Source organism: Schistocerca gregaria, chromosome 1, assembly GCF_023897955.1.
Source record: "Schistocerca gregaria isolate iqSchGreg1 chromosome 1, iqSchGreg1.2, whole genome shotgun sequence".
Taxonomy (NCBI): Eukaryota; Metazoa; Arthropoda; class Insecta; order Orthoptera; family Acrididae; genus Schistocerca; species Schistocerca gregaria.
The window spans coordinates 899,067,934-899,090,188 of record NC_064920.1 but is presented as its reverse complement, the minus strand read 5'-3'; the positions used below and the strand labels follow the sequence as shown (position 1 = coordinate 899,090,188).

At 45.3% G+C, this 22,255-nt stretch overlaps 1 protein-coding gene across 1 annotated transcript in view; it reads left to right on the top strand.

Moving 5' to 3' along the window:
• Positions 1–22,255, top strand: part of LOC126280670 (uncharacterized) — a 283,317-nt gene that overhangs the window by 216,046 nt on the left and 45,016 nt on the right. The window contains exons 13-16 of the mRNA XM_049979787.1: positions 2,954–3,163; positions 3,393–3,504; positions 3,575–3,745; positions 21,432–21,688. Coding sequence (XP_049835744.1) covers positions 2,954–3,163; positions 3,393–3,504; positions 3,575–3,745; positions 21,432–21,688 — 750 coding nt within the window. The remainder of the gene's footprint in view (positions 1–2,953; positions 3,164–3,392; positions 3,505–3,574; positions 3,746–21,431; positions 21,689–22,255) is intronic.

Here is a 22,255-nt window from a genome sequence, read left to right as displayed (position 1 = left end):
ATATATGATGTCTTACTTCCTAGTACAACGCGTTTGATTTGATTGCTTTTGCGTTATCTTGGAAGTATTCAAGGAACAGTTTTTAAATTTTGCCACCGTAGCTTACTGCGGCCCAAAAACTAGATATTTTCAGTCCTTTCGAAAATAGATAAGATTTTGTATTGTTCTCTACAATATCTGTCAGGACTAAATTTAAATTGTGGTTTGCATAATGTACAAATATATTGATTTCGTTGTGTACACAGTTGTTTACGCCAGATAGATGCTCCTCCATAACCTTGAAAGCGACATTTATTCAGATCTAGTCCCTCTCAGTTTACAGATTTAATAAATTGATGCTCGAGTCTTAATGCGGATTGCTTTTCGACGTGGGTAAACGAAGTAAGTGATTCGCACATCTTTTTCTCTGAAGGATTCCGAGAATCATGTTTGGCTATTTGAACGTAGTGAAAGACTTCAGTTAACCCAACTTGTCGGTTGTGCTCTCATATCCATGGATACAGAAAGTTACGATCAAATGGTGGCTTAATCAGAGGAACAATAGAAGTCCGGACATCCGTCCTCATTAACGAGTTAATTGATGGTACAGCATTTCCACGCGTGATGTATTTGTCTGGCGATGAAAGTAGACGTACTTAGCATTTGGACTCCAATCCGTTTGAAAAATACTCAGTCGAGGTGGATGCTACTTTCAACCAGCTGACGTCAAGCTCAGTAATTTCTGACCTTATTTCTGTAGTAGTAAAGAGATCCATTGTGCACAGGTTATTTGCGTTTAGTTCACTGAAGCACAATTTATATTTGTTCTACACACGAAATTGCCTGCGTATTCCATTACATTATATTTAAGAATCAACTTAATGATTTTGGATACAGAAACTTAATTAATTTGTTGGTCGCTATCAGAACATTATATTATGTGGCCTGAGTATCACGAAGGTGCTTTGTTAAGTCTTGTAAGAAATCAACAGATTGTTAAGAAAGACCAAATTTCTCAAAACAAACGCTTAGTCAAGTAATTTTTTTTAATCTCATTGGAAAGGTATTTTTGCCTCAATATCACTCATCCCATTAATCTATTTTTTTAAACGCTAAGAGAATGGGAAGAAATTACAAGGCCCAACATTAGGGAATACAGTCTACGAGAAATCAGTTCCAATCACACCTGATGCCATTTCATGATTGTGGTTGATCCAGTGGGGTCGCAAATTTTTATGCGTGTAAGGGCATTTTATTGTCGCCTTAACTCGGTCGTTTTGCAATGAGGTCCTGTCTCAGGCGATCCCACAATGAACGTAATATATTTCAGATACAATAAATTTTCTTCCTAATAACCTGTTGAGATTACACCCGGGAATCCCAAGAAGCAGGAATGTGTTACTGTTCCTGGCGGCAACATATTCTTTTTCCTCTCCGATACTCTCTCAGCATTCTTAATTCGTTACGTTTAGTTTTGTCTGTGCTTCTGAATATGTTGGATTTACGTCTTAAGTAACCTTAAGAGTCATTACAAAGCGTCCTGCAGGTACCACCTACAGATTGACAGATTCTGCGCTGAAAAGTTTTTCAGCACAGATTTCTGGTCGAATCTCAACAATTGTGAGAACCATCTCGCACATAGCTTTTCCGTACACAACTCCTCCGGTTTATTTTTCTTTCTTCCATAGATATATTAAGCTTTTTCGGTTATTTCCCGTGTGTCTTGCTCAGCTATCCGACTGACCCGAGTTACAAGTTCCGTTCTTGTGGAACATAAATAGTCCGAGAAATCAATGTGAAACCCTTATGAACGTATTCTACTCCGTTTTATTTTGCATATTCTCGAAGGAAAACGAATAGTTTCGCTTTTATCTGTCTTCTTCGCCATATGTCACACTGACCGTTTCAAATTTCAACCTAACGTTTTGAAGCTTTCTAAAAGTGCTTTACACAATAATCGCGAAGATACTGACAAGGTTTAGCAAAATTTGCTGCTATTTCATATTAATAGTTAAACATAGCTCACAAGCGTTTCAATTGCTATTCGTTTTACTCATGTCGCCGGCCGGTGTGGCCGGTAAAGACGATGGGGAGAAGATGTGTGGCCGAGCGGTTCTAGGCGCTTCAGGCTGGAACCGCGCGACCGCTACGGTCGCAGGTTCGAATCCTGCCTCGGGCATGGATGTGTGTGATGTCCTTAGGTTAGTTAGGTTTAAGTAGTTCTAAGTTCTAGGGGACTGATGACCTCAGAAGTTAAGTCCCGTAGTGCTTAGAGCCATACAGCCATTTCACTCATGTCGACCGCTAGTGGAATTGTCTATAAAACAGAGTTGCTTCGTTCTTCTGCTTTTATTGGAACAGTAGAGAATTGCATTTGCTCAAGGCAGAATCCTTTCAGAAAACATGTTTATTGTTGAGCCAACATGAACACAAAAAATGGGCTTTCAAACAAAAATTACCTCAAAAGATAGTTTCCTTAGCACCATTATTTTATTATCTTCTCCCCATCGTCTTTACCGCTACTGACGGCTTTGTTTCTGATCGAGTTTCAACAGTACGTAACAATTTATAGATTTGTTTACTGAAAAACAAGAAGCAATGTTGCTAGCGTCTGTGAGAGAAACTACAATCGAACTGTCATCCACAGCTGAGCAAGTGGATGGCCCTCAGCTGTATGAGGCATTCATGCAAATGAAATGATTCATTTTTTTACATTATGGAACCACTGTGGCCGGTATACTACAATCAGAAGCAGTTAGGTGTTTGTTTTAGATTTGATCGTCTTCTTCAGTACTTTTGAAAATACTGGGACAAATTTTCTCCCACTTTTCTAAACAAATTAGTTGTAATGTGGCGGCCATGCGCTGTTCCCGAATATTTCTTTACGTTTCTTTAAAAAATCGCCAGACGCATTGTATATATGTATGAACTGTACAACTTTCGAAAATTTATCAGCTTTTTTTTCTTTCCACAGTGAGATTGAAGTCTTCATGTCAGCGGTTCGCTGGATAATGTTCGACTGGGAAAATCGAGAAAGCGAAGTAGTTGAAGTGATGCGGTGTATACGGTTTGGTCTAATTCCGCCGTGGCAGTTAGTTGATATCAGGCGAAATCCAAAGAATCCAGAGTTTATAGAAATAACATCCAATGCCGAAGTCCAGCAAATGGTGGAGAGCGGCTTAGAGTTAGTCTCAGTTTATTTTACTTTTAACGTTGTTGTAAACCTCGTCCACCTTCAGTAAGAATTTGTTGCAATCTTAGTTTTTTTCATACGAATGAAACCACCAACAGAATATCCTTTTGGTATTATAATGTTATATAAACTTATGAATCTAACGCACCTTTTTGTCATACGTTGTTATATACTTTTGTTGTGTCTGTTAGAGGTTTCACATGCACAAACGATGTTTTAGATACGCAATCGTGAAGTACTGGTACGGAAATAATATTGATGAATTTAATCGCTGGTGTTCAAAGCTCGGCCTGGATGCGCCATGTCCTCGGAACTGGATTGGAGATGATAAGGTAGGTGATTTACGAGAAAAAATTTCAGCATGTGGCGTAAACAGGTGTTGTCAGATGCCTCCGTTTACAGAACTATGCAACGTACCAAGAGTTTCTGCAAGACCTTGAACTGTACCGCCGCAACGCTCTGGAAGGACGTTCTGCAGAGACAGGGCATCCACCTGCAGTGAGAACTCCACGCCAGGAGGCGGCATCAGTACCTGCCAGTCGGCCAGATGGAGCAAACCAGGCAAAGGACTATGTAAGCTGATATCACAATCCATCGTTTAATATGGTGTACCATGTAGCGTCATACGGCACAACTAAGACATCACAATGTGTACAGATTTTTGTATTCGCTCAGTAGTATCCAGGATAAACGATTATTTGCTTCAAAAGAGGAAGCTACACGAGTTGAAAGTGACACAGATGTGCTTTGAGTCACGTCAGCCACCATAGAAAACGATGAGAGCGGATAAAATTAGATTACGCTAGTCGCATATGCCAAGTTTCGAGCGCTTCGCTTAGACAGCAAGGCTTTCGTTGATGTGTTACTAACTTATTAGAAACCGCCACTTGCTGAATACGAGAAGGAGCTGAGCAAAGTGGATCAGCGAGCCGGCCGCTGTGGTCGCATGGTTCTAGGCGCTTCAGTCCGGAACCGCGCGACTGCTACGGTCGCAGGTTCGAATCCTGCCTCGGGCATGGATGCGTGTGATGTCCTTAGGTTAGTTCGGTTTAGGTAGTTCTAAGTTCTAGGGGACTGATGACCTCAGATGTTAAGTCCCATAGTGCTCAGAGCCATTTGAACCATTTTAGATCAGTTACTGATAAGATCTCCTCAGGTACCTCGAGCCATACTCTCTATACAGCTTCCCATGACTGTTGAAGGCTGCGTAGTGGTGCATTCTCACGGTGAACTAGATGGCTTAGATGGTTCCACAGAGGTTCAGTTGGATGAAGATCCTGAGAACTTGGTAGTTACGGAAGTACACGGTAGCCTTTATTTTCCTTTCCCAGCAGTCTTTGGAATGGATTCTTGTAGTAATGTGGGAAGCACATTATGCTGCCGAAAGACAACATCCTCCTCAAACAAGGATCTGGACTAAATCAATATCTTGCTGACTTTGTTTCCATCTGTAATTTATCAGCGATACTGCTGAGTGAACTCCGTGACTGATGAATAAATTATGAAATGAAAAAAGGCTACCAGCCACTTTTTACATAATTATTTTGATGCCAATAGGCGTTTTAGGTTTTCACGCAACTTCAGTTGGCGTAACTCATTCATCATCATTACTGTATTTATATTAACTGCATTTTCAACGCTACATTTGACTTTTACTTTCAGTCTTGTAACTCTTAGTTCTGCCATACAAAAAGTGAAGCTCCCACAAGATGAGGCGGAAACGAAATGAAACTTCATGGGTTGAGAGCAGATGTAATGTTGCTTCTTTGATCACAAAATCGAGTACAATTCCCAGATAACTTGGCAGTATGAGCCCACTCAGCAGTACGACTTTGCACCGCATCTGACCTGGATGCATGCGCTTAATTGGTTGATAAGTGTGTCATAAACCCACTGTATCCTCTCCTGAGGAAATTTGGCCCACAACTTTTGTAAATTGTCCTTGATGTATTGGATACTGGCATTGAAATGGTCTCGACGTCCGAAATGGTGCCACATATGTTCTGTCAGGGCCAGATCTGGGATCTTGCTGGCCTTGGGCGTCCCTCAACGTCACCCAGACATTTGATAGAGACTTGTGTCATCTGTCGATGAACATTGACTAACATTGACAGTTGAAAAATCGCGTCGGGACACTGTTGCATGAGAGGTAACATATGAGGACGCAGGGTGTCCGTGACATACTATTATGCCATCAGAGTCCTCAGTCACTATCAGCCATGACCTGAAGTCATACCCAAAGACTCCCCACACTCTGACGCCAGCAGTAACACCGCTATGCCTCTCCAAAACATTGGAAGAATAGGGTCTGTCCCTAGGTCAAAGACATACTCGCCGACGATTGTGGTCCAGGGTAGTGAAAACGGCGATTTATCGCTGAACACAGTGCGATGCCGTTCATCAGCAGCCCATGCGTCCTGGTCACAGCACCACTCTTAATGCAGCAGTTTTTATTGTGGTGCTAACGGCTGCCTACGCTTCGACGGAATTCTCTAGTCTGGATGTGGCTGGTCTCCGACCATTGGCGCAGGATGGCAGAATGTCGCAAGGTGTCCGTTACTTGTTCTCGAATGAAACTGCAGTTGTGAAAGGATTATGATGTGCTTGGTGCACAGCACGACGATCCTTCCTTGTGGTGGTCAGACATAGTCGACCAGAATCTTAACGACGAGTAATCCTGCCTACACGTTCTTTGCAGTCCAGCTCTAGGCCACTGTCACACGAAATGCCCCATAAATCTTGATATTGTAAGATTCGACCAGATGGCTAAGTGGAGATCCACAATGCAGCCCCTTTCGAACTCTGTCAAGTGCTGATAAGCTATCCCAGACAAGTACGTGGCGTTTCTGTGTCCTTCACAGGGATCACACAACATCTGACGCTGTTCAGGCCTAACGGGCCTGGTAACATCATTAAACGTGAACAACACTAAAGCAATCGGGTGACAATCCTACCTGTTACAGAGAATTGCAGTTATACTCATTTACGTACCCATCAGTGGTGTATACGTTTACAAAGTTACATTCACATCTGCCCATGCCTTCCGGGTATTTCAAATTTTTTGCCACGCTGTGTACGTATAACTTATATAGTAATGACGCTTAGCATTCGTAATATGACTGATGTACGAATTATGTCTGAATAGCAGTACCTTAAAAAGACTTGAATCGCAAATGTGTTAGCTCTAATGGTAAAGATCATTTGATGGTTCAAATGGCTCTGAGCACTATGGGACTTGACTGCTGAGGTCATCAGTGCCCTAGAACTTAGAACTACTTAAACCTGACTAACCTAAGGACATCACACACACCCATGACCGAGGCAGGATTCGAATCTGTGACCGTAGCGGTCGCGCGGTTCCAGACTGTAGTGCCTAGAACCGCTCGGCCACACCGGCCGGCAAAGATCATTTGATCTCTCAGACTATCGCTTCAACAATCGTATTACATAACGACGACATTCCAGGGCCTCTAAGCTCTCCTTATCTAGGCGTCAATGACGTCTTAAAAGTGAAGTGAATGTGAAATATATCAATCATCTTCTAACAAGAAGAAGTATACGTGATACACCAAGCAATTTAGAGTTTGCAGAAACGACTCTGAGCATCAGATTATATATGCCAAATCCAAGCACATCTTTTAGAAGTGACAGGAAACTGCCATTCTCAATAACATTGATAACTGCATGGTATGTACAAATACTTCCAACATTAAATTTATTTTTCGTTTTTATTATTGTTTTATACTGTAATGAGACTTTCACTTTTGCCTGTATCCTTTCTGTCATTTCAGTGTGGTGTTATGCAATAACATGCACACAGAACAATACCTATGATTTAAAAAACAATTTAGCATGCTCGCAAGGCGATGTAATCCAAATGTAATAATAATCTACATATATAATAATAAATCTGCAATAATTTTAGGTATCAGCTTGGATAAATAATCTCTTATGAAAAGAAAGGGAGTAGGAGCTGACCGTGGTCTCTTTGAAATAATTATCATGACATTCGATTTATATGGTTTAGGAAGACTGTAGAAAGCTTCAATCAGAATAGCCAAAACTGGATTGCTATTGCTGAATGGAAGCACAATAGATTGACCATTGTGTCAGCTAACTTTGTAGATTTATGTATGGCCTTTTCACATTAGTTGCATTATAGCTGTTGATCCACAGCTAGCCAGGTTGAATCCCATTTGTGGACGATACTGTTGTTTAAGGGAAAACGTCATCAATTCACCAACCACACACTAATATTTAAAGCTTCGTAAAAAATTAGTTACGTAAAATTAAACTATTCAAAATTAAAAACTAGGACAATTTATTAAGATGATAATTACGAAAACTTTACTTAAAAGTGTATACATATTATAAAGTTTGGTGACTGCAGGATGACAAAGCATGGAACACGGTGGTGAGGATATATCAGGCACCAAAGGTGCCAATGAGAGAGCTGAATCGTCTTCTCCATGGCAGCAATGAGGAGGGCAGCAGATTTAGTACATGGAGTGGAATGCACTAATGTATCCAGATCAGCAGATGCTCAGGGGCATCTGCGAGGTCTTGGCAGCTAATATAGAAAGAACTGCACCTTTATGGATAGCCATCCCAGCTGGTGGCAGTCATTGCTCATGTGGCCCCGATGCTCAGCCCTTCAGCTTGGCGCTTTCTGCAATGCCAGATGGCTGAAAGGAGCTCTTATGTAAGATTTACATTTTGTTACAGCACCTTTTAGTGGTGTCAGAAGGACGTTATGTCCGTTTCTCGGTGAGGTCATATTGCCGAACTGGCGATTCAGACGTCTCTCTCGATTTATGTGTGGGAATGGCGTCGGTTGCGTATCACAATATTTGTAATACTGGCTGCCCTGACTGTTTGTCATTCCGGTTACAACACTGCATTCGAACCTGTCTTGGCTTGGCCCAGTGCTGGCTGGGAAAAACATAAAAAAAAATTTTCGCCCAGTATATTTCCTGCATCACAACAATATACACTGCAAAACACAGTTAAAGGAGCACTTTTTAGAAACTTGTAACTGTCTCCCTTTGCAATGTAGACGTTTGACATTTTGCTCAAAGTTGCTTACTACCTTACTTTGTGATAATGAAAAAGCGTGGTGCACTGGGATGTCACGTTCTGGCTAAGCGACGCTTCATACAGTGACGTGTCGACACATGTGAATAAAAGGCCAGAGCTCAGACGTTCGTGTGAGATGTAACGTGGGGGAACAGAGTACGCACTTCTGCACTGCAACTGGGTCGTTCTCTGCCATTGATCTCTCGCTTTGCTCCCCAGCCCTTGCTGACACTGCTCAGAGGGAAATGATCGATGACATGCTCAGCAGAGCAGACTGGACACTTTATAGAAAGGTAGCCCAGTTTGAACATAGTGCAAATGTCGAGGTATGGGCGGATGATATTATGAAAATGATCCACCGCACTGCTGAAGCATCCAGTCCTCCGTCCACGGGACAGCTGAAGAGGCAGCCTGTCCCTTGGTGGAGCGACGAATGCCCCTCTTCAATCAGGACTATGCTTGCAGCTCTGCATAGGTTCAAGTGACAGGCAACTGGAGAAAATCTTGCAGCCTTTCTGGTGGTGAGGGCAAAATGTCGCCGCATTATTCGAGAGAGCAGGAAGAGGTCGTGGCAACAGTTGCCACACACTATTAATCGTTCCACGAAGAATTCCGTTGTATGGGAGAAGTTCTGGGGGAGGAGGGAGGTGCCCCATGGCTGCTGTAATGGGGATCTTAATATCTAGGGAACTCCTTAGTGACTTTCAACGCGGGTTCACGAGTTATCGCCCCGCGATTGATAACCTGGCCCACCCGCAGACGGCTACATATCAGGCTTTCCTGCATCAGCATCACCTTCTAGATATATTACTTGACATCGAAAAGGCCTATAACACTACTTGGAGGCATATTATCCTCGAGCAGTTTCACGTATGGGGTTTCCGTGGTGTCTTCCCATTTTTATTCGGTCCTTTCTCTCGGCACGGTATTCTCTACACTGAGTGGGAGAGGTCCTGTCTGATCGCTTTGAGCAGGAGAACAGTGTTCCTCAAAGTAGAGTTTTAATTGTAACTGTCTTTGCCATAGCTATTTATAGCATTACGTCAGTAGTGGAAAGCCCTGTCCAGTCGTTTTGTTTGTGGATGACTTCTCTGTGTTTTGCTCTTCTTCAAGCCTTGCAACGACATGCGTTAGTTGCAACTAACTCTTCGGCGTTTGTATGAATGAGCGCAGAAGAGTGGTTTTAAGTTCTCAACCAGGAAGTCAGTGTGTGTTGTTTTTAGTCGTTCTCGTTACATTTTAAACTTTCCTGAGTTGCAGATGAGAGACACTCCACTGAATGTGTGACTGTAAACATACATGCTTGCCACATATTAAGGACCTGGAAAAATGGTCCCTCAAGACTCTAAGTTTTTCAGAATGTCTTGGCCACAACACATGGGGAGCACACAGCACTTGTCTACTCCGGTTTTACAGAGCATTTGTGGTCTCTTGGCTAGATTATGGGTACACGGTTTATGGGTCTGCAAGACCCTCTTATTTAAAGATGCTGAACGTGGTGCACCATGATAGGATTCGATTGGCCTATGGGGCGTTCAGAAAAAGCTCCATAATAAGTCCGTGTGCGGAGGCTGGTGGACTACCATTTCACATCAGGCGACGGCTACTTATGATGCGCCAGGCATATAACACACTGCCTACACCATACACACCTGCAGATCATACTGTTGCTCGGCATGCAATGGAAAGGCTTTTTCGTAACCGGCAACGAACAACGAGGGTATATTGTATTCCCGCGAAGGATTGCCTTTTAGAGATGGGTTGGCTGGCCTTCATGTTTGTATCGAGGCTGGAGCTGATTTTCACCTTGTCTCCTCCAGAGGCTCGGACTTGCTTTAGAAGTGACCAGTTTTAAGAGAAATGACAGCCAGATTTTACATTTCAATCTCTGTTTTTTAACGTTTTAGATATCCATCACAGTTTCACAGAAGTCTACACTGACGGGAATTCTTTTTGCTGCTCTGTAGTGTTCCTCGAACATGTCGCCAAGATTCGCCTTCGTGTCATAGTTTTCTCAGCGGAGCTCCACGCGATCCTGAAGGCACTGGAGCAGATGCGTTGTATTTAGGGCAAACCGCTCATCTTCTGCTCCGATTCCTTTAGAGCCTGCAATCGCTTCAGAACCTGTACTCAGGCGAGAAGTTGGCCCAGCTGATACATGACAAACTAGATGGCAGGATGTGGCACAATGTCCTAGTCCCATGCAGGCTATCGCTTCTGCACTACATAGGAAGTTCATGCAGTTGTGGGATGAGGAATAGCTGGTAGTAACGGACAATAAGCTGCGGTTGGTGTAGTCAACTATCCGGCCGTGGCGTTCCTTCTGCCGTTTGCTCAGTCGGTATGAAATAACTCTCACGCGTCTTCCCACATGGCTTTTTAGTACGGCGTGAGGATCCCCCATTTTGTGATGCTTGTGGCGTGCAAATCTCTGTACGCCATATTTTTACAGACTACATTCTGTACCGTGATACAAGGGCAGAAGCAAATATCGGTAGGGATCTGCCCTCTATTTCAGCTGATGATGACGGCAGTGTGACCAAAGTTTAAAGTTTTTTGATTTGTCTGGACCCTAGCCTAAGCTGGAGAATTTAGTGTGTTACAGAGAGGCTGGCTCATCCTTTTTAACTCCTTTTGCCACTTTCTTCCTGTTTAGTTGATATTTTAAAATGGCTACGATACTTCGTTTTGTGCTTCCGTGTGGGCATATACATAGTTTTCACATTTTGTTACTTTTCGTTTCTGTGCTGTTTTATACCCCTGTTTAGTGTGTTTTCCTGACGCTCGTCTCAAACTGCTTTCGCGCGGGTGCTGAAGACCTTACCGTCGTGGGTCCATAGCAACATACCTATCATCATTATCATCATCATCTTGATGACCAAGTTTCGAATGATTGGCTAATGATTCGCATTTCCCCAAATGTATTACACAGTAACCGAGTGACCTCACGAGTAACGTGGAGTGGAGCTCCAAGGAGCCCCATTGTACATCAGAACAGTTGAGTTCAAAGTGCCTCTTTCTCGTAGAGCAGGGACCACCTGTTGGCGAAGGAGATCATAGTAACTTGTGCCATTCATGCTGCATGGCGTTGGTCATTGGGGGTCTGAGTTCCCCCTACGTCGTCGTACCAATACTGGCGCCTAACGGCAGGTCATGACACTAACACTACTAACAACGCAAATCGTGCAGCGTACAACCCGAACAGCATTCCTGTAAAGTTGGGTACTCATACGATTAATAGTTTTCCGTCTATATTGGCTCAGTCAGCGAAAGTTTAGTTATAACCACCCTGTACTTTACCCATAATTACTACAGCTCATTATTTCTCAGGAAGATGTTCAAGGGAGAGGCCCACCAATTAGATTTCCCTACTCCCCCTCCCATCGTTCTTCTCAACAGAGTGCAGGCACTTGTGCTAGAAGTCATGACCAGTGACAAAGAAAGCACTAGGTTATACAAAAACGACTCTAGGAACGTAAAAGGGATACACCACGCTAGCGTAATCAATTCAGCTATTGAAGCTCGTTGCCTCTCACTTCGTCACTCCTTTCTCAGTCGTACACGGCTCTGTGCCTCAGAAACGAAGTAGGGGAAATTTTAATAACAAGAATTTGGCTGGCAAGTAAAGAGCAGTTAGTGAGGTGAAGTTCTTGGCCACCAGAATTTGGGAAAAATCACTACACTCAACATTTCTCAAAAGTATCGACCAATGTGTGCAAAAAATTAAACATTTACAAATTATCCAGCACAACAAAAAATGGTTCAATGGCTCTGAGCACTATGGGACTCAACTGCTGTGGTCATCAGTCCCCTAGAACTTAGAACTACTTAAACCTAACTAACCTAAGGACATCACACACAACCATGCCCGAGGCAGGATTCGAACCTGCGACCGTAGCAGTCGCACGGTTCCGGACTGCGCGCCTAGAACCGCGAGACCACCGCGGCCGGCGGTTCAAATGGCTCTGAGCACTATGGGACTTAACATCTGTGGTCATCAGTCCCCCAGAAATTAGAACTACTTAAACGTAACTACGGCTTATCTTAGAAGCTAGATTAAGGAAAGGCAAACCTACGATTCTAGCATTTGTAGACTTAGAGAAAGCTTTTGACAATGTTGACTGGAATACTCTCTTTCATATTCTGAAGGTGGCAGGGGTAAGATATAGGGGGCGAAAGGCTATTTACAAATGGCAGATATAAGAGTTGAAGGGCATGAAAGGGAAGCAGTGGTTGCGAAGGGAGTGAGACAGGGTTGTAGCCTCTCCCCGGTGTTATTCAATATGTATATTGAGCAAGCAGTGAAGGAAACCAAAGAAAAATTCGGAGTAGGTATTAAAATCCATGGAGAAGAAAAAAAAACTTTAAGATTCGGCGATGACATTGTAATTCTGTCAGAGACAGCAAAGGACTTGGAAGAGCAGTTGAACGGAATGGATAGTGTCTTGAAGGGAGGATATAAGATGAACACCAACAAAAGCAAAACGAAGATAATGGAATGTAGTCGTATTAAGTCGGGTGATGCTGAGGGAATTAGATTACGAAATGAACCACTTAAAGTAGTAAAGGAGTTTTGCTATTTGGGGAGCAAAATAACTGATGATGGTCGAAGTATAGAGGATATAAAATGTAGACTGGCAATAAGAAGGAAGGTGTTTCTGAAGAAGAGAAATTCGTTAACATCGAGTATAGATTTAAGTGTCAGGAAGTCGGTTTTTGAAAGTATTTGTATGGTGTGTAGCCATGTATGGAAGTGACACATGGACGATAAATAGTTTGGACAAGAAGAGAATAGAAGTTTTCGAAATGTGGTGCTACAGAAGAATGCTGAAGATTAGATGGGTAGATCACATAACTAATGAGGAGGTGTTGAATAGGATTGGGGAGAAGAGAAGTTTGTGGCACAACTTGTCTAGAAGAAGGGATCGGTTGGAAGGACATGTTCAGAGGCATCAAGAGATCACCAATTCAGTATTGGAGGGCAGCGTGGAGGGTAAAAATCGTAGAGGGAGAGCAAGAGATGAATACACCAGGCAGATTCAGAAGGATGTAGGTTGCAGTAGGTACTGGGAGATGGATCAGCTTACACAGGATAGAGTAGCATGGAGAGCTGCATCAAACCAGTCTCAGGACTGAAGACCACAACAGCAACAACAAACCTAACTACCCTAAGGACATCACACGCATCCATGCCCGAGGCAGCATTAGAACCTGCGACCGTAGCGATCACGCGGTTCCATACTGAAGCGTCTAGAACCGCATGGCCACACCGGCCGGTCCAGCTCAACTGTCGCTGTGAATGCGTCAGACACCAGGACCATGAGAAGCATAAAACATGTTTTCAATAGGGCTCAGACTTAGGCCCCATATTGTTTTTACATCAATAAATGATCTTCCCATAAGCTTATCCACCAAGAGAAACTTTCTCCTTGCTGATAACACTAAGTTTCTCATATGTGACACAGAGGAACTAGTTTAAACTGCTGCGAATAGAAACACAGCCCTACTACACTCATGGCTTTAATCACACAGACTGCATGTTAATGTAACGAATGCAGTCATCCTAAATTTTTACAATACTCAATTAAAATTCCAGTGGTTCCCTTGTACGAATCAATGATAATCGTGTCGAGTTCGTAAGTGAAACCAAATTACGGTGGGTTTCCATTGCTAACACACTAACATGAGAACACCTAATTGACATGACCAGAAGCAAGCTGAGTGAGGTATGACTCATGATTAAATCAATAAGAAATGGACTCCGACATCTGTGTACAACACTCTCTGTTACTGGATAGTCAGTTACGGAATTATTTTTTGCAGCCAAAATGGAGAGTCAGAGACGTCTTTAAACTCGAAAAGAAAGCAGTCAGAATAATACTGCTCATAAAGCCAAAAAAGGAGCAAATCTCTGTTTAATAAATTGCACACAGTATCCCTTCCATCTCAATTTATAGAGGATGTACTGTGTTTTACGAAGAAAATGTCAACAAACTACCGAGAAACTCAGACTGGTATCACCGTGGCATTAGGTGGAAAAATCACTGTGGTTGGTTCGCTACTCAACGAAAATGTAAATCAAACGTTGTTAAATATTTGGGAATGAAGTTACACATCTCCCAAAACTAATAAGGATATCATAGAACTAGTGAATCTCATTATCAACAACAGCATGACTAAATAACATAAGATATATGTCTAATGCAGTGGTACGAAAACGACACAGGTAAAACAAATAATACGTACAGATATGATCTATCTGTTTACACCTTATTAGTCTCGTAGTTATTAGCGATATAAATCTGACAGTATTTTGTCTGACTTGAATTTTTTTTTTGGTTCCGTACCGCAATCGGTAAAAAAAGAAACCTTATAGGATCACTTTTTTGCTTGTCGGTCCGACTTTCCAAGGCCCTTTTTCTTAGGAACGAGTAGACGTATCAACCTGAAATTTATTTCACATATGAAGATCTGCGGTACCTCGACGATGTAAGAAAGGGCAGCTTCTAAGTCAGTGAAATCGAAAGATTAGGCCATTTATGTTAAATATTTTAATACTTGCAGACAACATATCAAAACCTGCAGGGTATTTCCTCTTGACCTAGAATCATATAGTTTGTTACGGAAGCAAAGTTTTTACACCACAACCAAAGAAAAAGTCGAAAGTTGTTAATTTGTAATTATACCACACGAAAAAATATTTCTTGGCAGTTTTTATCCATTTGTCTGTGCATTCGTCTGTTAGGATCCCTATGTTCTTTGGAACGCTTTGGCGGATCAAGTTCAAATTTATATCACGTGCTAATGTCTGTGGTACCTTGGTGGTATAAAAAGTGTAGGGTTCTAGTCAGTGTAATGAAGAGATTCGGTCATTTATGTCACAAATTTTGATGCCCGAAAACTCACTTATCAAAATCCCTAAGGTACTTCTCACTAGTTTACAATCATAAAATTTGGCCAGAAACAGGGTTTCATGGTACAATTAAACGAAAAATCCTAAAGTTGTGAATTTGTGATTATTTCGCACAACTTTTTTTTGTCAAACTTCCTGGAAGATTAAAACTGTGTGCTGGACCGAGACTCGAACTCGGGACCTTTGCCTTTTGCGGGCGATTGCTCTACTAACTTTTTTTTTTTCAAAATTTAGGCAGTGGCGGGGATCGTACCCGGGACCGAAGACGTTTTTGATTATGAATCAAAGACTCTATCCCTTTTTTTTGTCATCAGTCCCCCAGAACATAGAACCACTTTTTTTTCCAGCTTATTTACAACTAACTTGCACACAAGTTTACATGTACTGTGCTGTTTATTTACATGTACGACAAGGAGGACGTGCCTGATTACCAGGAAGACACGATGATGATGATGATGTTTGGTTTTGGGGCGCTCAGCTGCGCGGTCATCAGCGTCCGTGCAAAGTCCCAATTTTCTTTTACGCAGTCCAGTTCCTTGCACAGTCCAAACTAGCCACCGTCACGAATGACGATGATGATAAAATGATGAGCACAACACAAACATCCCGTCAACAGGCAGAGAAAAATTCCCAACTCGGGCGGGAATCGAACCGGGGACTCAGTGATCCAGAGGCAGCAACTCTAGCCACTTTTTTTTTTTTTTTTTTAACAGTAAGGAACAGAAAACTAGTAAGTGCACTCGTTGCGTCGAGTTGGGGACGCACGTAACTAAAACCATACTAATAGTTGTAGAAAAGGGCATAAAGAAAGAGAGCAAAGTGCGGGGCGAAGGAAACCATGAAACAAAACTGAAGGGTGGCATCCATACCACCATTAAGCAGTGCTACATCTTGCACCGGATGGGAAAACTAAAACTGCGAAAACCTTTTCGCACCGGGGACAAAAAGAGGAAATGGGACAAATACTGCTACAGAGTGTGAGGGTTCCCAACGAAACTCTCCATCTGCTGTATCATCCAGGAATGACTTCTCGTAATGATGAAAGTAGATCCCACGTTGTACCGTGTAGTGTTCTATTATCGTATTGTAATTTTAGCTTCTCTTACCCGTGATGTTCCAGCTACGCGGAGGGTCGTGGAACGCACTCCACAAAAAATTGGAAAAATATAGTCGATACTTTGGGTTACGGAGGATCTTGCAATGCCGTTCCTGTAAATAGTTCCAAAAGTCTAAAGTGTCCTTAGTGCCATCTTGAAACAAATAATGCACTGCATGTCCATGAAGCCACGTCATTGCATTAGTTTTAGTGCGTGGGTAATACGTTTCATCCGGGTATAAGATAGTCTTGGGATCGATATGATGCGGCGTTACCCGAAGGAAGTATGCTGACATTTGCCTCACTAAGTGCCACACTGCTGTAGACTCGCCACAGCTAAGACGGTGTTCATCGTTGTCTTGAACGCCACAGCTCGTGCACATGGGTGAGTCTACCATGTGGATCGCATGTAGCCTTGATCTGGTCACCTGCTTACCGTTGACAGTGATATACCACATCGCCGTGACTTCAGTGTCTAGTGTTACGTGGTGAATAGTCCTCCACACTACTCGCCAGTTGACGCTTGGGTGCTTCCTCTCCACGACGTTATCGGGTCGTCCACGTTGCAGGACCCTATAAACAGTCTTTGCCGTCGCCAGTTGAGTCGCTGGTAAGACAAGTCGAACGTAACTGAGTTCGAGGTAAAAGACACCGATGTAGAAGAGCGAAGAGGGGACGTGGTGTATCGGCACAGGCGGCAATAGGAAGGGCGGTGCTAGTTCTTCTATTAACAAACTGGTCAGACTGTCCGGACGGCGGTGCCATAGTTTGACTACTGTGCTCACAAATAGGGTGACCGCTCTGTCATAAACGTGATAAAGGCCAAGCCCTCCCCGATCCGGGGGAAGGGTGAGAGTCTCATATTTGACCTTGAAAAGCATTCCAGAACTCACGAAGGACCCAAAAGCCACAAGTATACGGCGAGGTAACATCACCGGTATAGGTAATATCTGGGCGTAGTGCGGAATGCGTGACGCTAAATGTGTGTTAACATACTGGGTCCGTTGGACGATATCCAGGGCTCGTAGGCGGTTGTTGGCAATTCCAGTCCGAACATTTCGTAAAAGCCGTCGAAAGTTGTGAGCAGCGGTCCGTCGTATATCGTCTGTAAAATCAATGCCGAGACATTTCAAACTATCACTGAGCTGTAAGGGGGTGACACTGTTCTCAGACAATCCGACCCCGATGTTCATCGCCACCGATTTTGCGACGTTGATACGACTACCAGTGGCCATGCCATATTTCGCTATCCAAGTGAGTGCGCTAGCGGTGTCGTCACCGTTGCGGATGACAATCACCAGGTCGTCAGCGTACGCTTTACATCGGAAAGTGTGGCCTCGTAACGTCATACCCGTTAGTCGTTGGCGCAGGCCGCAGAGGAGAGGTTCCATGGCCACAGCGTAAAGTAAAGTGGACAGAGGGCAGCCTTGGCGTATCGATCGAGAAATGGTGAGGGGCTGCGAAAGTCGGCCGTTGACTATCACCTTGGACGTCGCGCCACGGAGTAGTCGCATGACGACAGTGACGACTGGCTGTGGGTATCGCATATGTTGGAGTACCGCTTCCAAATAGTTGTGGTCCACTCGGTCGAAAGCTTGACTAAAATCGATGGCCGCCAGTGCACCCTTCAGACGACATGCCCTCGCCAGTGAGATCAAGTCACGATATTCGCTGAGTGCCGTTTGAATATTATTGTCGCCTCCTAATGACGTCTGATCGGGTGAGATAACATTGCCTAGGGTCTGGCGTATCCGCGCCGCCAACAGTCGAGAAAATATCTTGAAGTCGCAGTTCAATAGCGTCAACGGGCGGTAGTCCTGCAGTCGTGAGCCACCGGACGGTTTGTGAAAAGGAATAATCATCCCTTCCACAAGGGCCGCAGGGAGCGGCACGTCCTGGGATAGTAGTTCGCGACAGATGTCCGTCCATCGGGAGGCTAATAAATATTGAAAAGTCCGGTAAAATTCCAAGGGGAGGCCATCAGGACCCGGAGACTTGTTGACAGCTCCTTTTCTAATGGCGTTGATCACTTCTTCTTCTGTAATTTCTTCCATCAAGGCCGCTTCTATTACCGGGGTGACGATGCCGTAAATAGTCTGAGAGACGTCCTCCAGTGCTGTCGGATCAGGGGTCTGAGCGGAATAGAGCTGGGAATAATGATTGTAGAACGCTGTGTTTATGTCTTGTTGCGTGGTGAGGCGATGACCGTCCTCCGTGTCGATGAAGCGTATCAGCGCTCGTTGGCGTCGTTTACGTTCACCAAGGACGTGGAACATTGACGGGCGTTCGCTAGGTATCCGATCCTGCGTCCTCGAGCGGATGACTACCCCCTCGAGGTGGCGTCGCATATGAGCGAGGATCTGAGCCTTAGCACGGTGGACCGCCGTTTGTCGTTCCGGAGACGGCGCCATAGTATCGCAGTCGCGCAGGACACGGAAGTAAAAGTCGAGTGTATGTCTTCGCCAAGTAGCGTGGTCGCGACCGTAGGTTATCAACGTTCGCCTCAGTGCCGGTTTGGCGCAGTCCAACCACCAGCGGATCGTTGTGGGATATGCACGGAGGCGATTTTCACACGAATGCCACGTATCCTCAACGGCTAGGCGGCAATCCGGGTAAGACAGGTGAGCGATGTTTAATTTCCACGGGCTGCGGCTTCTCCACACTTGTTGCCGCCGCAGGGTGACGGCACAAATGTAAGCTGAGTGGTCCGAGAATGCTGCAGGCCACAGTTCCGCATCCTGTGTTCCAGCGGCGAGAGAGCGTGAGACATAAATCCTGTCGATACGACTGGAAAAGTGACTCGTGAAGTGCGTGAATCCCGGTCGGTCGCCGTGAAGATGTTCCCAAGTGCCCACCATCTGCAGGTCTCGAATTAGCGTCTCAAGTTCCGGGCACGGATTATGTCGTGGGAGTTGGTCTCTGGGCGCCAGTACGCAATTGTAGTCACCTTCAAACAACAGATGGTCGTGGGGGCCTTGGAAGAGCGGGGCGACGTCTTCCGCAAAGAATCGTGAACCTTCGCGACGTTTGTCCGTCCCGGAAGGTGCGTAGATATTGATAAGGCGGACATCCAGTACTGTGAGTGCCATTCCTCTTGCCCCGGGCAGAAAAAGGATATCGTCCGCCACTATCCCTTCCCGAAGAAGTACAGCGACACCGCTGCCTGTTGGGGAAGCTGGAGAGACGCAAGCATCGTAACCGTACATGCCTGGGAAGTCGTCGACGTACACTTCCTGGAGGAGGGCCATGTCGATGGAAGCAGAGTTCAACATATCCTGAAGCAAGGATAACTTAGCGCGCGTCCGTATAGTGTTGATGTTTATTGTTGCAATGCGATAAGTTTGAGGTCTATCCACAGCATCCGTGTTAGCCATCATTACCCCTGTAAGGCTGTCTCGTCACTCTAACTAATGGCGGGAAAGCGTCAGCACTGGTGGGATAAATTTCCCCCCGTGTCGTCCGACACGATGGCCAAGGAGTGTGCCTCACAGTCGTCTGCCCAGTCGCCATGAAATACCATCGGCTGTTGGTGGCTGTTAGTGGCTGCTGCGGCACTCTGCGCTGACTCCATCGGCTCTTCTGGCTGGGAATCGGCAGCGGCTGTCTGCTTGTGATCCTGCTGTTCTGTGGGGTCGGAGGGGCTGAAGACGTCACCACGTCGATCTGTTGTGTTTGAAGTTACAGCGGCCTCTGTACCGCCGGTACCGTCGTCGGAATTTCCACACTCCATGGCACACGATCGCTGCAAACACTCGTCCGATGGAGCACGCCGCCGTCTCTTGTGTTTTCGCGGGGAACGCTGTTTACGGACGTGTGCTTCAGTATCTGAATGTGGGTGGATTTCTTCAGCTGCTCCGGTGTCTGGAAGAAAAGCCGCTGTCGGCACAACCCGTGGGTCAATGTCCATCCTGGCATCTACGCCTTCTTGCAAGGTCGGTCGGTGATTATCTCAGGTGGGGGGGGGGGGGGGGGGGGCGCCGTTGTAGAGGCCGGATCCTGTACTGCAGAAGCCATTATGGTCTCGCCATCGGGGGCGGCTATCGGACTAATGTCGTCAGCATCGGTAAAGGTTGCTGCCCGTGTAACTTCGGCGTAATTGAGAGGAAGGGTCGTCACCGTAGAAGGAGTCATAGATTCACCTGTCGGGATTTGAGTAAGCCGTCGTCGGAGACAATCCGAACGGACGTGCCCTACTTGGCCACAACCAGAGCAAGTGCGTGGCTTACCGTCATACATAATGATCGCCCTACATCCGCCGATGACAAGATATGACGGAACATGTTTGGTCAGTTCAATTTTAATCTGTCGTACCCCGCTAAGAACGGGGTACGTTGTAAAGGTGGTCCATTTTTCGGCCATATGGCTGATCAGTCTGCCGTAGGGCTGGAAAGCCGCGGTGACTACGTCCGGTGGTACTTCAAAAGGGAGTTCGAAGACGCGTATCGTACGTAGGCCAAGTCCCGCGTGATCGATAGAGACCGCCCCAATATGGCCATCAGAATGTTTGAATTTAAGACCGTTGGCATGTGCGCTCACGATTCTGTTGCACACCTCGTCACTTACTAGCTTGACGTAGACAACACTGCTCGTGATAGAGAGATGGATACCAATTATGTCTCGCGGGTCAATTTTAACGTCGTCACGAAGGAAACGTTCCACTTCAAAAGCTCGCGGTCGTGCATGATCGGGTTGAAAACTGATCTTGATGGTGGTTTGTCTGTATGAATGTGCCATGTTGCGTCGGTAGTGATGGACGCTAAACTAGCGACAACGCAGTAGTAAACAACTACGAGCACTCGCGACCGCGCGGACGGGACGTAAACAAGACGTCCTCGCCGTAGCGCTGCGGAAAGCAGACTGCTCTAATAACTGAGCTATCCAAGCACGACTCATGCCCCGTCCTCACAGCTTCACTTCTGCCAGTATCTCATCTCCTACCTTCCAAACTTTACAGAAGGTATCTTGAGGACCTTGCAGAACTAGCACTCCTGAAAGAAAGGATATAACGGAAACATGGCTTAGCTACAGCCTGGGGGATGTTTCCAGAATGAGATTTTCACTCTGCAGCGGAGTGTGCGCTGATTTGAAACTTCCTGGCAGATTAAAAGTGTGCGCCGGACCGAGACTCCAATAAAAGATTAGAATAGTTGATAGTATTTTTGTGTTGTTCGCAGACAATGCCCCGACCGCAGGGCGGCGGTGCAGGGCGGCCGCAGGACCGAGGAGACGCGCGGGAGCAGGTCAGTACTGATACGTCGACTTCGACGGGCGAGGCGCGCGCAGTGGGGCAGTCCACGACGGCGGACAGCGAATCTCCGGGGGACAGCGCGCCGGCGCCGCCACCGCCCCCGGGGGCTGAGGGGCTCTGCCTCCAGATGGACCGGCCGCCGCTGCACGTGCCGCGACGCACCGCGCCGCTCGAGGAGCTCACGTGAGTCTCTCTTTCTCTCTCTCTCCTCCCTCCCTCTCTCTAGTCCCTCTCTCTCCCCCCCCCCCCCCCCCCTGTGTGGCTGACACTGGTAATCCCGCTAATAGATCACTGACGCGAACAGGAGGAGAGACCCAGAGTGTTCTGGCTCAGCTTCCTATACCACGGATAGTCAACCTTTCTTACCTACCGCCTAGTTTTGTATCTCTGTTAGTAATAAAATTTTCGAACCGCCCATTCCACAGTAACGGTGATTTATAAAGTAAGGAACTTTACTTCATAATTTATGAAGCAGAGTTACACTAACGAGGAGAACACGGCAAGTGCCATAACCCGAGTTCCCAGAAACTTCGCTCATTGGAAGAAGAGCGAAAAAAACGAACACATGTCCCAGCTTATCCATAGAAACTCGACCGTTTGTGAGAAAACGATCGTCCAAGTTTTCGATGTAATTCAGATTGCAATATGCAAAAATTCTTATAATTATAAGAATTTTTGGTCATTTATGTCACAAATTTTGATGCCCGAAAACTCACTGCTAATCACCCTTTAGAGCGCCATACGCTCAGC